The sequence below is a fragment of the Clarias gariepinus genome, chromosome 11, assembly GCF_024256425.1.
Source record: "Clarias gariepinus isolate MV-2021 ecotype Netherlands chromosome 11, CGAR_prim_01v2, whole genome shotgun sequence".
NCBI lineage: Eukaryota > Metazoa > Chordata > Actinopteri > Siluriformes > Clariidae > Clarias > Clarias gariepinus.
The window spans coordinates 3,609,819-3,624,909 of NC_071110.1; the positions used below are offsets into that span (position 1 = coordinate 3,609,819).

The 15,091-nt window shown below is 39.6% G+C and overlaps 1 protein-coding gene across 5 annotated transcripts in view; it reads right to left on the reverse strand.

Moving 5' to 3' along the window:
* robo2 (roundabout, axon guidance receptor, homolog 2 (Drosophila)) overlaps positions 1–15,091 on the reverse strand; it is a 514,284-nt gene that overhangs the window by 46,304 nt on the left and 452,889 nt on the right. For 3 of the 5 annotated variants that reach the window (XM_053506991.1, XM_053506988.1, XM_053506987.1), the window contains 10 exons: positions 14,619–14,824; positions 13,613–13,694; positions 12,850–13,015; positions 12,396–12,562; positions 11,150–11,271; positions 7,994–8,225; positions 3,716–3,840; positions 2,274–2,445; positions 1,674–1,862; positions 1,362–1,388 (listed from right to left, as the gene is read on the reverse strand). In XM_053506991.1, coding sequence (XP_053362966.1) covers positions 1,362–1,388; positions 1,674–1,862; positions 2,274–2,445; positions 3,716–3,840; positions 7,994–8,225; positions 11,150–11,271; positions 12,396–12,562; positions 12,850–13,015; positions 13,613–13,694; positions 14,619–14,824 — 1,488 coding nt within the window. The remainder of the gene's footprint in view (positions 1–1,361; positions 1,389–1,673; positions 1,863–2,273; positions 2,446–3,715; positions 3,841–7,993; positions 8,226–11,149; positions 11,272–12,395; positions 12,563–12,849; positions 13,016–13,612; positions 13,695–14,618; positions 14,825–15,091) is intronic. The other 2 variants (XM_053506990.1, XM_053506989.1) reach the window with 1 other exon arrangement.

Sequence of the window (15,091 nt, forward strand, 5' to 3'; positions counted from 1 at the left end):
TAACATTTCTAGATTAGCTTTCGTTTCTATAGTTACAGAACGCTATGACATTATAGCTCTGGACACTTTTAATCATTTTAAGACTGATGTGTACAATTACATTAAGGTATTTGGCAGAAGCCCTTATCCAGAGAGATTTACATTTTAATCCCATTATATATCTGAGCAGTTGAGGGTTGAGGGCCTTACTCAAGGGCCCAACAGTCACAACTTGGGGGTCATAGGGTTTGAACCCGAAACCTTTCGAACCATAGTCCAATGCCTTAACCACTGAGCTACCCATGCTTTGTAAAACATATGTATTTTTAAATATTGAAAACACATTATAAGCCTGATTTAAATGATTTACATTTTTGCATGTAGAATGTCTAGAAAAAAATGGATTTAACCTTATATGACTTAAAGGTTTTGATATATTTCTCACCTTTATGTTCCATAGAGCAAGCCAAAAAAACGCATACAACCTTCAGAAAAAGATGTACATATTTTAATACTGAATGTATTGCTATAAGCTATATGATAATATCGTGATAATATTAATATGGATATAATAATGGTAAAATTATTTTATTATATTTAAATTATATCGTATTATTATTATTATTATTATTATTATTATTGCATAGTAAAATGAACTTAGCTCCCAAAGGCGGCTCATTAATTAACGTATAATTTTTTACCCTAATGCACTGTAAAATGGATTGATTTTAATTTAAGAGCGTGCCTTAAGCTGGGAATTTGACAAAAATAGAAAAAATAAATAAAAATACAACCTCAATTTTGGGATTTTTGACCCAAATCTCAGTCTTGATTGAGATTTAAAAGGATCTCACTGACAGTAAGATCAGCATCATTATTGTAGAGACACAGGAACTGAAAACGGCTGTCGAGAGAGCTACAGGACGCGAGAGCTACAGGACGCGAGAGCTACAGGGCGAGAGAGCTACAGGACGCGAGAGCTACAGGGCGAGAGAGCTACAGGGCGAGAGAGCTACAGGACGCGAGAGCTACAGGACGAGAGAGCCACAGGACGAGAGAGCTACAGGACGCGAGAGCCACAGGACGCGAGAGCCACAGGACGAGGGTGCTACAGGACGAGAGAGCTACAGGACGTGAGAGCTACAGGACGAGAGAGCTACAGGACGAGGGTGCTACAGGACGAGAAAGCTACAGGACGAGAGAGCTACAGGACGAGAGAGCTACAGGACGAGGGTGCTACAGGACGAGAAAGCTACAGGACGAGAGAGCTACAGGACGAGAGAGCTACAGGACGAGGGATGCTGCGGGATGATGAGTGAACTCGGATATGAAGGAAGGATGGACGGAGTGTAAAAGTGACAGACGGGACAAATGAACAGTACCTGCCGGGGTGAAGGTGAACGACTGAACTGCAAAACAAGAAGACAGAAAAAAGAGTGTGTGTTAAGAGGCTGGAGTGGGCTGTTCTAGGGAAATGTGAGGGTGTGTGTGTGTGTGTGTGTGTGTGTATGTATGTGTGAGAGAGTGGATATAACGCGAAAAACAGGAGCCAGACCTACGTCTTAAAACCTGCTGAACGCTTCCACATGCCACGGTCTTGCAGTGTAAGAACGTAAAACAAGTGCAAAACTGAGAAGAATGGGATGTTTTTGTTTAATTATTATAATTATTATTGTTATTATTATTATTATTACCGGCGTAGTTACTGAGTCCTTTCCTCTTCTTCCTCCTCCAGTAGAGCCAGATGCTGAAGCCCATGAGGATGACCCAGCACGCTCCGCCGATCCCTGCGATGAACGCTGGCTGCTTTACCACGTCCGTGATCTGCTCCGTGATGCTGTTGTTCTTGTCCCCGCTCACAATCACATCTCGGAAGTCTTTACCTACAAACAGACACACACACACACAGAGTTCAGGCTTGATATATGAGTCGGTGTATCTCCCGGAGGCCGAGAGTCAAGATGGATAGTGCGGATGACATTTGGGAAATAAGGGCATGTCACTGGCCAGACCATCAGTTATGGGTCAAACCAGTCAGGACTGGTCAGGGATTACATGAATCACTTCTTTATTCTGCAAAGTGATAGAAAAAAAACGAAAAATTTCTCTAGATGTAGACTGATGGTATCTTTAACGTTCTCAACTTTGACATCCGAAACAATTTCCTCTCAGAGCAACAAAGCACCGTATATATTTGAGCTTGAACATCTTCTCCTCCTTAGAAAAAACAATTTCCTCTTTTTTTTCTATCAACTCCAGGTGATGGTCTCATTCAGTGGGTTGTTTTGTCGTACCGATGATGATGGGCTGAGGTTCGCTCTTCACTCCCACTCCTGCGCTGGTGCTCGCCGCCACCTCGACCCGGTACAGCAGCCCCGCCTGCAGCCCGCCCACCACCACCGAGCGGATCGCCGCGTCCACCGTCTTATTGATGTGGAAACGCGTCTCGTTACCTAAACACCAGATCTACACAGAGAGACAGATTCATACATCATGTTGCATTCAGGGAACATCTGCCTACAAACACGTCTGCGGTGTTTCTCCCATTAGGGTACGATACCTAACAGACCTAATAGACAGACTGTACCACACAGCACCTCATGTCTCTAGTGTATATAAAGTCACTGCCAGGTGCATAATTGTACAGTACATACTACAGTACGTACCCTACAACACAGGATCACGTCTTATATACTCACACTGGATTATATGTTTATTTAGGTCATATTTCACTGCATATTATACTGTGTATGATTGTGTATACAACAAATAAATTATTTATTTATTTATTTATTTTTGCACTACACACTTTCCTTGATTTTAGATATTTAACCATAAAAATGGTTTAACCAAATAAATACATTAAAATCTCGTTCCCTACATGCAGGTCTATTTCAGCGCAACACATTAATAGCTGTACTGCGTTTTTATTACACCTGATTTGGAAATAGTTTGCAATATTAATTACTTTTAAGATTCATTTTAGATTTTTATCTATATCATGAAAAATCAGTTTTACTTAAATAATTATATATTTGTTGCTTATTTGCTTTCGAAATGATTCCTTTTTAAGAGTTGTGATATGTTTCCCTATTTATGATGAAATATTAAAGTTATTTATTGCAATGCATTTTAATATTATTTAATATAATAAATCTCATTTTATTATTTTTATGAATTATATAGTTATAAAAAATTATATAGTTTTTTTCACCCAACCAACTATCTATCTATCTATCTATCTATCTATCTATCTATCTATATAAAGGTACTTCACTTAAGATCTATCTATCACTTTCTCTATTGAAATGTAAATACAGTAGATAGATAGATAGATAGATAGACAGATAGATAGATAGATAGATAGATAGATAGATAGATAGATAGACAGATAGATAGATAGGTAGATAGATAGATGGGTAAGTAAATCTATCTATCTATCTTATGCATTTTATTAGGATGGATTGATACAGACAGTTCTGTTTCACACACTTTAGGAGTTTTTATGTTTGTAGAATTTATAACTTTATTTATTATTTAATTTCCTTTTTTAAAACAGAGTAAAAATTAAATACTGCTAATATTTATATTAAATCACCAGTAATATAACTGAATTCTCTCTGTTCACTGTGTAAATGTCTCATTACGGTTCAGATCAGGTAACACTACCTCTTTCTCTTTTTTCCTTCACCTGTAAGATGGAGGCAGCGGCGGGTGAGTGGAGCTCTCCTCCTACCTTATACTCCTGAATGATGCCGTTCTGGTGGTCGACAGGGGGCGGGTCCCAGGAGATACTGATGGAGGTGCTGTTCTGATTTCCCACAGTGAGGACCGTCACTTGCTGTGGAGGAGCGCTGGGAGCTGAGAGGGAGAAACAGACAGAGAGAGAGAGAGACAGTGAGAAAGAGACAAAGAGAGAGAGAGAGAGAGACAGTGAGAAAGAGACAAAGAGAGAGAGAGAGAGAGAGAGAGAGGGAGAGAGACAGTGAGAGAGGGAGACAGTGAGAGAGAGACAGTGAGAAAGAGACAAAGAGAGAGAGAGACAGTGAGAAAGAGACAAAGAGAGAGAGAGACAGAGAGAGAGAGACAGAAAGAGAGAGAGATTTCAGTGAGGATTACAGTCTGAACAGTTGGAAGGAAATAAGCTTTGTATATCATTCTGCATCCTCCCTCTCTTTCTCTCTGAAGTCGGCTTTTATGGGGACCACAGGTGTGTGTGTGTGTGAGTGTGTGTGTGTGTGTGTGTGAAGCCACGAGTTCATTAGCTGGGGATTTTCTCGAACCTGACACTGATACTCCTACACATTTCACTACAATTCAATATCCTCGCCCCTCCTGTCCGCCTCAAGCCAGGGGAGTTTACTTTCTTTCTTTCTTTTTTGCTTCCGTTATTTCATCAACTCTGCATTTATTTATTTATTTCTTGTCTAGAGTGACAGTCGGCCAGGGAGACGCCACCACCGCTTCGGCTTTTGGAGCGATTTGCACCCAGGGGATGAACCCGTTAGAAAAAAAGAAAAAAAAAAAGAAAAGAAGAAAAGAAGAGAGAGGAGAAGAGAGCGTGACCCTTGGGATGGACGACGGCAGGTCGTGGATGAGAGAGGAAAGGAAAATAGAAACGTCTGTGGCGAAAGCACATGGTCGCGGCGGCGCGGCAGGCTTCAGCTTTCTAAAGCAGGCGGTGATGGAGACGCTGGCAATCAGTGGGAGGAGGAATGAAAAGAGTAATGGCATGGTGTCATGGAGGGAGGGAAGAGGAAAAACACTTAAAAAAACATTTCTGCTTTCAGAGACCGGGAAGTCACAACACAACAGAATACTGACAGCTCAATTATGGCTCCTCTCCCTCTCTCTCTCTCTCTCTCTCTCGTTTTCTTTTTTTCTCTTTTACACAGACACACACAAACCCAGACCAGCTACACTCCAGCTCACATCAAGCCCAAATTACAACCAAATGACCACAAATAAATACCCCCCCCTCCCCAAAGCTAACTTTGCTCCAGGTGACTTTAATCTCTCAGGGCTCGCTCACGACGCACTCAATGTCACTCAAAGTTAATGCGGCGAATCATTTAGCAGCTCGTCATTACGCGTATCCCAGCCAAACAATACAAAGTTCTCATTTAGAGGGCGACGGCGCGGGCGATGTTAATAGCGCCATTAGCATGGTGATGTACGACTTAGCGGAAATGCGTCAGCTTCACAAGCAGAAGCAGCAGTTAGAAAAGGAACGGGTCCTGCGGTAAACACGTTGTTTATTTACACCTGGAAGGGTGTGTTCATGTCGAATCCATTCAAAAAGTCATTATTGTGTCTGTTCATTCCTACAGCTGCTCTAACGATCCATTAGTCAAAAATGATCTGCACTCTTGACTGTAGAATTTATTTGAATTAACTTTGATACAATTAATTGCGCGTATTGTCACGCGAGATCGCGACGCCCTCGGATATCAGTCCTCTGTGTTGAATCCGAAGTTTAGTCTTCAGCACTTCAATAAGCGTCTCAGTGTAACGAGCGCTGTCGATTGTTGAAGCTTTTCCTGATGGCGTTCCAATACTTTTGCCCCTAGAGATGAGAATCCCAGGAAACTGTAAACATTGATGAATTGTCCAGCCTTTGAACATGTTCTCAGTCTGACGTTGATTGACGTTTCTGTTCCAGACTCTGCCGTTTACTCTCAGGCTCGTAGTAATAAATCCGTGTCTCGTCACCGGTAATGATTTTTTTTAAAGAAACTTTCACCTTCCTTAGAGTATCGCTACAAATGTAGTTTGCAGATATCCAAACGCTTCTGTTTATGCTGAGTTGTTTCAGCACCAGGTACACCCTCAGACCACAAAAAAAAAAATAAAAATAAAATACGAATCCTTGCAGTCTGCTCTTCTTTTATGCAAGTCACAAGCAGGGCGTCTTTTTGTGTTCGCACCGCAGGTAAAAATGAACTGATGTAACACGTTCGCACCTTAACAGACTCAACCAGATCTTGAAAAAAGAATTTTTTATCTGCACCTGTAATCGTTGTGACACGCGGTCCGAGAGTGAGCAGGAAGCTGAGCGTGATGCACTGAGACTCGGGAAAACAAACAAGCCTGCTGCTGATTATCCTCTCCAACCAGAGACCTCTAGAGTTCAGATGTGTGTGTGTGTGTGTGCACTCGTATGTAGTGGCAGGCCTGTAATCTGGAGACAGGGTTCGTATCACTGGGTAACACTTTAACACTCTCCCGCTGTGTGGCGGAAAAGCAAGCGTTCTCTGTTTTAACGTTGTTTTTTGACAGGTGTACTAGAGCGTCTGTACGTGTGCGTGTGTAAGTGTGTGTGTGTGTGTGTAAACATGCAAAGGGGGGGGTGGGGGTTATCTTTCTCAAAACCTCTATTACCATACACTCGGAGTGGCACCGGTTCCAGAGACATTTACATTTACATTTAGGCATTTGGAAGACGCTCTTATCCAGAGCGACTTACTTTTTTTTTTTTTTATCTTATTACACATCTGAGCAGTTGAGGGTTAAGGGCCTTGCTCAAGGGCCCAACAGTGGCAACTTAGTGGTTGTGGGGTTTGAACCTGTGATCTTCCGGACCGTAGTCCAATGCCTTAACCACTGAGCTACCCCTGGACTGAGACACTCCAGCGCAGAACCCCAGGGGTTTTAATTTGGCACTCGTATCGTATCAGGGCTGTGCAGAGACCTTTAGAGGGGCAGGTGCTTAAAGTCAAGGGGGGGAACTAGATTTTTCTTTTTAAACTATACACCATGCTTGTAGTGTGTGACTGTGTAAACACACACTATCTGTAAGCCGTATGCACTAAAGACCAAAGATCTTTAAAAAGCATCACCAGCGTTTTATCCCTACAGTCTGATGAACAGACCCAGGAGGGGACTAATGCAGTACGGATCTGACTGTTGGTACAGTAGAACATCACCGCCGGTGTTGTGTTGAGACAGAACACGGCCAAAAGGACCCGGCGTACGCTCGCACGGCGGATCCCGGCGCTCTGCCCAGACTGTGTATTAAGTGCCTTTAAATGGTGTCATCGACACCCGATGTTAAATTAAACGAAAATACAAAGTGCGAAATAATATCAGGGACAGAATAAAATCAATACGAGGAGTGTGTGTGTATATATATATACACAGTGGCTTGTGCAAGAATCGTTTTGTTTATTTGTTTTTCCCACATTTTATTCCTGCTTATCTGACCCCTCTTTACTGGCTCACTGGATTTTAGGCAACATATTGTGTAGTATTTTTTTTTAAGTCACTCTGCAGGATGTGTAAAATTTGGAAATCTTATGTATAACCAAAGAGCGAAGTACAGTAAGTGCCTTACATATGAACTTTCAAGTTATGAACTTTCTAAGGTACGAACATGCTTTCCTGCACATTTAATCGCGGAAGTTAGACACGATATTACATGCCTGGCGTACATCGTCACGTGCATGCATCCTCTGCGTTTCGTGTAAAACGTTATATAAACATACAGTATACTGTTTACTATAGGAATTAATTGAACTTGTATACTATATAGTCATTTTGTAACACTATAATACACGTATATGAGACATCACTCATGACGTCATACAGGAATATAATATATTTATTAATATATATAATTATAATGCAGGGCACTGATATGGCGCAGTACTGTAAGTGACCTAATCAGTATATTGATCTCTAGACTGCGCAAAGATTTCTAAATTCATAATCCACTAATTATCCTCAACTCTGAGCTAACGTGTCCCATTAAACAACTTCTTAGTTATTTTACAAACAGATTTCAGGAACATTGAGATCATGTAACATTTACTGTAACTGACCAACCAACTAATTTCATCACTTCTGATGGAAACTATATCGATAATTTCCCTGACCCCAACATTTTTATTTTTACTATTTTGTCTATTTTCACATAATCACAATAAAGTCCCTTTGACTTTGCAACACTACAAAGGGGGTAAATACTCATGCAAGTTACTGTATATACAGTATTTATACATTTATTGCATCTTACGTTCTTCGTTAGTCCTCGCCGTCTTCGATTCGCTGTCCATTCCCTGGAACTCGTTGAAGTACGGTCGTACTTTGATCTCGTACACGATGCCCTTCTTCAGCGACGAGAGCACGATGGTCCTCTCGGAGGAAACCTTGACGTCCTGGGTCTGCCATGCCCCCGGCGACGACAGCCCTGACGTCTGTCTGTACAAAACCCTGTAGCCCTGGATGAACTGCGACTGACGATCCACCTGGAATCACAAAATAAGGACACAAAACTGTAGAAAGTCTTATGAAACCTTGTCCCACAAAAATCCTAATCTATTTATTCCAACGTGATTGATGACACCTTAGAACCGAGCTCCACTCACATGCGATCGCTGCATTTTTCCATTTATTTTCGAATCCCTCAGTGACCTACTGTAGCAGAGCTAACATCTAGAGGAAAACCTCATGTTCACTTTGTAGAGCTTCAATAAAAAAGCTTTTAGCGACCCCTCACAGGAATACATACACACAACCAACACAAGTCGTAAAAGCCTCATGACGTCAGACATTATTAGGGCCGACGTGAACTGGGGAAAAACCGTGAGCGGGACATCCAGGGAATCATTCCAGGAAGGAGAACATTCGGGGAAGTGTTTCTATGAAAAGCATGTCTATATTGAACGCATCCATAATGTCTGAAATGCACTGTTTTAAACATTTATGGATGATACTTACTATGTATTATAAATGGAAGTTGGGTTGGTATACACAGTATAACCTTGGTTCTTTTTTCCTTTTATATGAAATATGTTTTAGAAAAAAAAAAACATTTGCAAATGGCATTGATTTTTTTTATTTTTGTCTAAATACATATTTATCGGTTTATTCATGGTCCACAAATACAACTGTATTAAATGTATTAAATTAGGCATAATAAGAAGATTATAATATAGTACATAGTACATAGGTCAAAAATATCCATTGATATAAATATTTATACCTACAGACAGGTCCATAAATTTTGGAACAAACGCAGTATTTTATATATATATATATATATATATATATATATATATATATATATATAAATGTGTAAATACTTTATTTATGCATCATTATGAACATCGTCCTGCTATCAAAATTCTCACACTAATGTCCAACATTAATTATTCATTAATAATCTTTTGTATTAATACGTACTGTATCTATCAGTTTACTAATGGTTTATAAATTCAACATTACAAAATTATTAAATTAGGCTCAATAATTAGGTTATAATATATTACGTCAAAGAAATCTCCATTTATTTATAAATACGGTCAGGTCCGTAATGTCATGTAAAACTTTTATAGCCAAATTCAACTGCAAATCCATGTCAAATATACAAACCTTTTTTTTGTGATTTCTCTGTACTTACTGCTAATAAATGCCAATCAGATGTAATTTAATAAAATGCATTCAAGGAACAAATGATTTACTTTTAGCCATGGTGAAAAAAAAAATCGATTTACTGCTCTTTGTCTTTCAGTAACGCAGCATAGCCACTGCAGCGCATCAGGTACCATGGACAAGTGTGTACTTTTTGTATAGGGTGCCATTACTTGTTAACTGTCCTAAATGAATGGGATCACTTAACATGACATCTAATTTCAATATAAACTCTCATAATTATTTTTATGCTTAACATTATGTCGTGTATAAACACACTGTGAAAGATTTATTTCAGATTTACAGCGAGACGGTGAGCGAGCTCCGATCAGACAGACCCGTCCACTTGACAATAAAAACAAGCACGACTTTATTCCTAGCAAGACTAGCGAGAAATCACATCTGCACGATTATCACGTCACTCCAGAAGACGAAGGCCACCTCGAGACAGTCAGGATATTTTTCAGCGAGAAGGACATAACGAGGCATAACTCACTCTAATGGCTGTTCTGCTGGAGGGCAGCCCGTGGCTCGGCTTTCAGGCGGAGATATTAAACAGCTGTTTTTCTCCCCTTCAGACAAATTAAATCAGCTCGATCGTTCCTCTCATCGACTCCCCCTCAGCTTACTAACTTTTCTTTATACAGGAATGCTAAAGAGTTTGATGCTTACAGAAAACAGCCCTGGCTGCCGGAGGGTCACCATGTGTGTGTGTGTGTGTGTGTGCGATGATTTACAAGGTAGTGTTTCCAGAATAAAAAGCGATAAAATAACTAATACAGTTTTAGCAAAGTTTTATCAACTCTTGATTGAAGCAATTAAAAATAAAACAATAGTAAATTTTATTGAACAAATGCTAAACAAATACAGGCAATAAAAAAAAACAAAAAAACTTTAAGTCACTTTAAAAAACATGTCTGATTTCCAAACATTAGTTTTCCAGAAAAAAAAAAAATAAAGCTTTTGGGTTTTGCCTGCATGAAAAAGGAATAAGCAGGTGGGACAAAGTCTTTAACAGAGTATGTAGTAAAACTAAGCAGCTAATTTCCTTATAGATCTGCACTAACACCTTGTACCTCCAGGGTCCAGGTTCGATTCCCACCTCGGGGTCTGTGTGCATGGAGTTTGCATGTTCTTCCCGTGCTTGGTGGGTTTCCTCTGGGTACTCCGGTTTCCTCCCATAATCCAAAGACATGCAGGTTAGGTTTATTGGCATTTCCAAATTGTCAGCAGTTTTTTTATTTTGTTAATTTATAATTATTTTAATTATTTTTATAGTGTTTTTTTTTTTAATGTGGAAACTTTCGTTGTAAAGCATTTTTGTTTTACAGCAGAGTTTAAAAGTGTGTGACAAGAAAAACCCCTCCTAGGCTATATAAAATGAAGACAGCACTTTTTAGTGACAACCCTGCGATTAATTACACTGCACTTTTTCTCCGTTTTAACCGTTTATCTTCATGTAGGAAAAATTTTAAAGAATCTGATTTTTGATTGATGAAGCTCCAGATGGCTGCCGGTGTTTTTCCATATTGACTGACAGCACAATCACGAACGTGTTCCTTCGCTCTAAACCGATTTGAGTCAGCATCCGCAATTAATCAAAATGGCACTTTTCGAAGACAATGAGTTTTTACTGGATATCAATTATGCAGCGATTCAAGAATCGGTGATGAAGCGACTGAGCCTCGAGGAGACCTTGGAAAAGCTGGGAGTTTGACTTCACTGTGAAGCACTAATAGTACCGAAAAATCGGACTTACGGTCCAGGTGGCTTGAATGGTGGTGGGGCTGAGGACCACGGGGTTGTGTAGGCGCACGATGACCTCGCCCAGCTCTTTCTGTACATGCCTGTGGTCTACACCCTTCGCTGGAGGACTTATATCTGTAGATGGGGAAAAAAAAAACATTAAGACCAAGAACTTATTATTAATAATAATTTCACATCAATATAAACTGCAAAAAATTCAAACAAATCATGAATTTTATTAAGATTATTAAGCTTATTACTATTTTTAAGCACAATTTTCTTATTCTGCTAGCAGATAAAAAAATGCTTAACTTATAAATACAAATGTATATATTTTTTTATTTTAATAAATAAATACATTATTTTATTTAAAATTCTATTTTATTTTTAACTTTAGAAAATCAGCAAATTTTCAAAAGTTTATTTAAAAAAAATATATAGTTGTGGAAGCATTTTACTGCTTATAAAAACCTTTAAAAAAAGTTTAAATGTTTTAAAAAGCTGACACTGGAGACTTCTTCCATAAATAAATAAATAAATCAATAAATAAACAACCGCACAGCCACTTACAAACATTTTTCTTTTTTAAATAACAACATTTATTTTATGTCTTCATTATTAGCTTTGGATTATGTGCAGTGTCCATCGTACAAGTCGTTTTAATGGAAACGGTAATGTATTAATGAATTAACAAGCCCGTTAATAAAACACCCTGCGAATGAACCAGAATTTGAATTCCAGCCAAAACTACTGTCCAGTCATACCCGCTACTTGTCACGGAAAATGAATCCATCAATCCAGAATGGAGAACTGAACGACGCTGTGGTATAAAGCAGCATACCTGTTCTTCGCACTTAGACCTTAAAGTCCAGACCTAATGAACAGACCGGGAGCTTCATGGCATTTTAATCGAATCTGTTTCCAGTTTGAGGTCAGCCATTTTTCTCAGTTATGATCATTACGGGCGCATGGATGGCCCAAACTCAATTACAAACTCCAAAAGTGAAAGATGTTTGCTCTGAACTGGGATGTAATTGGGTTTCTAATAGTTAGTGTACAGGTTAACCAATTGAGTTTAGACCATTTCCCAACAAAACAACTCCTGACCTCTGTGGTACCGCAAAGTGCTTTATAGTACTGTTTTTTTTTTCTTTCCTTGTGCTACTCACTTCCTGTAAAACAGTCCAATCTTGTCCTCAAGAAGAAAATCAGGAATGTTAAATATTTCATGTAGTTACAGTAAAATATGAAGCCATTACCTTGGGTACGCACTGGCTCGGACATGGGACTCGGGTCGCTCAGGCCCTGTGTGTTGACGGCGCGCACCATGAACAGGTAGATAGTGTTGGGTCGCAGGCCCTTAACGGTGAACTGGGTGGTTTTGACGTGATCTGCTACAGTTTGCCAGCTGTTACTCACAGATTGGCTGAGAGATGCAGAACAGAAAAAAAAAATCCATTTTGCAGATGAGTACGATTCCAATAAAGACCTGATGAGTTCATTTGAACATTAGGAAGGTAATTTACTCGGCAGTAAAATGTGAATCCTGACTTTGCAAAGCACCTGACATTAAAGAAGCCATAGATTTAGACACACACATTACAGGTTTTACGCTTAACGGCCATCTAAAATATGCCATTATACGCTATATACTGTATATTTTAGGAGCTTAAAGAAAAGCCAGATGCAAAATCCCACTCGGCTCATCTGTACCTGAATGCCTCGATCACATATGAAGTGATGGGCGAACCCCCGGGAAGGCCCGGCTGCCAGGACAGAGACACGCTGTTCTTGGTGACATCAGTGACCTGAGGTTTGGAGGGTGGACCAGGAAGTTCACCCTCTTCTCTGTTCTTGATCTGCACTATCCCACCAGATTCTGAGAAATGAAAAATGAGAAGATAAGATGCTCTGTTTCATTACATGTGACTCACTTTGTACATTAATTATAACATGATACAGCAAAAATCCAAATGGTTGAGACTCAAATGATTCCCCAGTCCGATTCTATACCACTAAAATCTTACAAAACATAGTTTTTACTTGTAGTACCCATTTTGTGTTTGAGAGAAGAAAGAATTAGGCTTAAAAATACAGTATGTAGTTGGACATTGGTGGTCCCAATGTGTAGCATGACATAGCAAATATGTTGAACTCACCAAATGCACACATTATTATTATTATTATTATTATTATTATTATTGGTCATGGAAGTAATTAAATGCAACCATAAAAACATGTGATCATGTGCATCTGTGCTGTTTCTTTGCCTACGTAAAAAGGATACGTAACTCTATCCTGCCCCATATATATAAATTGGCTAAAATGATTTTGATTTTAAGGGCTAGAATCCCCGGACAGGTCACGCCCTCCCAAAACAGACAACAGATTGAAGTTAAGAGATATACACGAAAGACAACACCAATACAGTACTTTGCTGCTCAATTACTTTGACACTGATAATCGAACGGCGTACCTTTGACTTCCAGGAAGGCGCTCCACGAGGTTTCGCCACTCGAGCTAGCAGCCACACAGGTGTAAATGCCGGAATCCGAAAGCTACAAAAAGACCATTACCATTTGAAATTAATTCATCATTTAAAATTCACTCAAGACACCCAGAAAAAATATGGCGTATTAAGTGTAAGCCTTCCAACTTATGTGGATTTACACTGATCGATTAGTTGTAAGTGCTGATGCTAATGTTGTTAATGAATTCTGTTTTGTACAGTCCTGCATTCCACCTGCTGGCAAATTTAACCAACTGTCCCTCCAACAGCAACAAAAGGTAGGCTAATGCGCTTAGAGAGGCCGGCAGCCGAAACCCCCTGGACTGATGACAGCTGGCGTCTGTCCTCTCCTGCCTTTATGTAATCTTCCCCGCATTGTTTGTTACCTTTCATCACTGCGCCTTGCCTTCATTTATTAGATAAAATGTCAGTGCTGGGCAGCTCTGTCAGCCATAATGGATATTCCATCGAGGACAAATGGGAGGGTGCGGGGACTTTAAATTCAATATAGTAGTATACGTGTGTGTGTGTATGGATATGTCTGCGTGATTGGACTCTGTCCAAGCTTCTACAAATGATGCTTGGGAGACCTGTCATATAACTAAGTGATAGTATCAAACAATTTACTAAAATCAATATTTTGCATTCATCTCTTTAATGCACTGTGATTTCCCTCTGCCAGCGTGTGCTATGTCTTACCAATATCTTACTGAATACAGCTAAGCTTATACATCATACTTAGACACCCATAGTGTTCGACAGTCAGGCTTACATATTCGCGCAATAAATAAAGACGCATGTGCTTTACCATCGATCAAAGAAAAAGATTACATTATACCAAGCAAAGTTATGGTAAATATGATACACCCCTTAAAAAAGGTAAAGGAAAAGAAGTCTAAATGGAGGAAAACATGTTTCTTAAAAATTTACACCAATCACAAAGATGAGATTTTTTTTTTTTTTCCAATTCTACCTTTATGTTCTTGATCTGAAGGCTGCCGAGCTCCTGCAAGGACATGCGTGGATCTTTACCCAGTAGACTCACTCCATCCTTCAGCCAGCTGATGGTGGGTACGGGCTCCCCGGATGCTTGGCACTTTAGCAGAGCTACACTGTCCACACCTAAAGTCTGATTGGCTGGGCCTTGTCTGATGATTGGTGGTGGCCTGTCTGTCAAAACTGACCAAACGAGAAAGAAAGGCATTATTTAACTCTAACAGCTCCTAACGTGATATAAAAGAGTTGTAAGGTTGTGAGGCCTAACAGTAAAAGTGGGATTCAAACTCTCAACATCCAGTATTCAATGGCAGCACTGACAGTTTACTTCCATAACCACAAAGAACCTCCCAACATTTGATCATCTTTTCAAACCCGATGCAATTTCGGTTTCAATTAGTTAATACAACGCACTACAGTAGGTGCCAAGAAGAACAAGAAGGCTGTGTG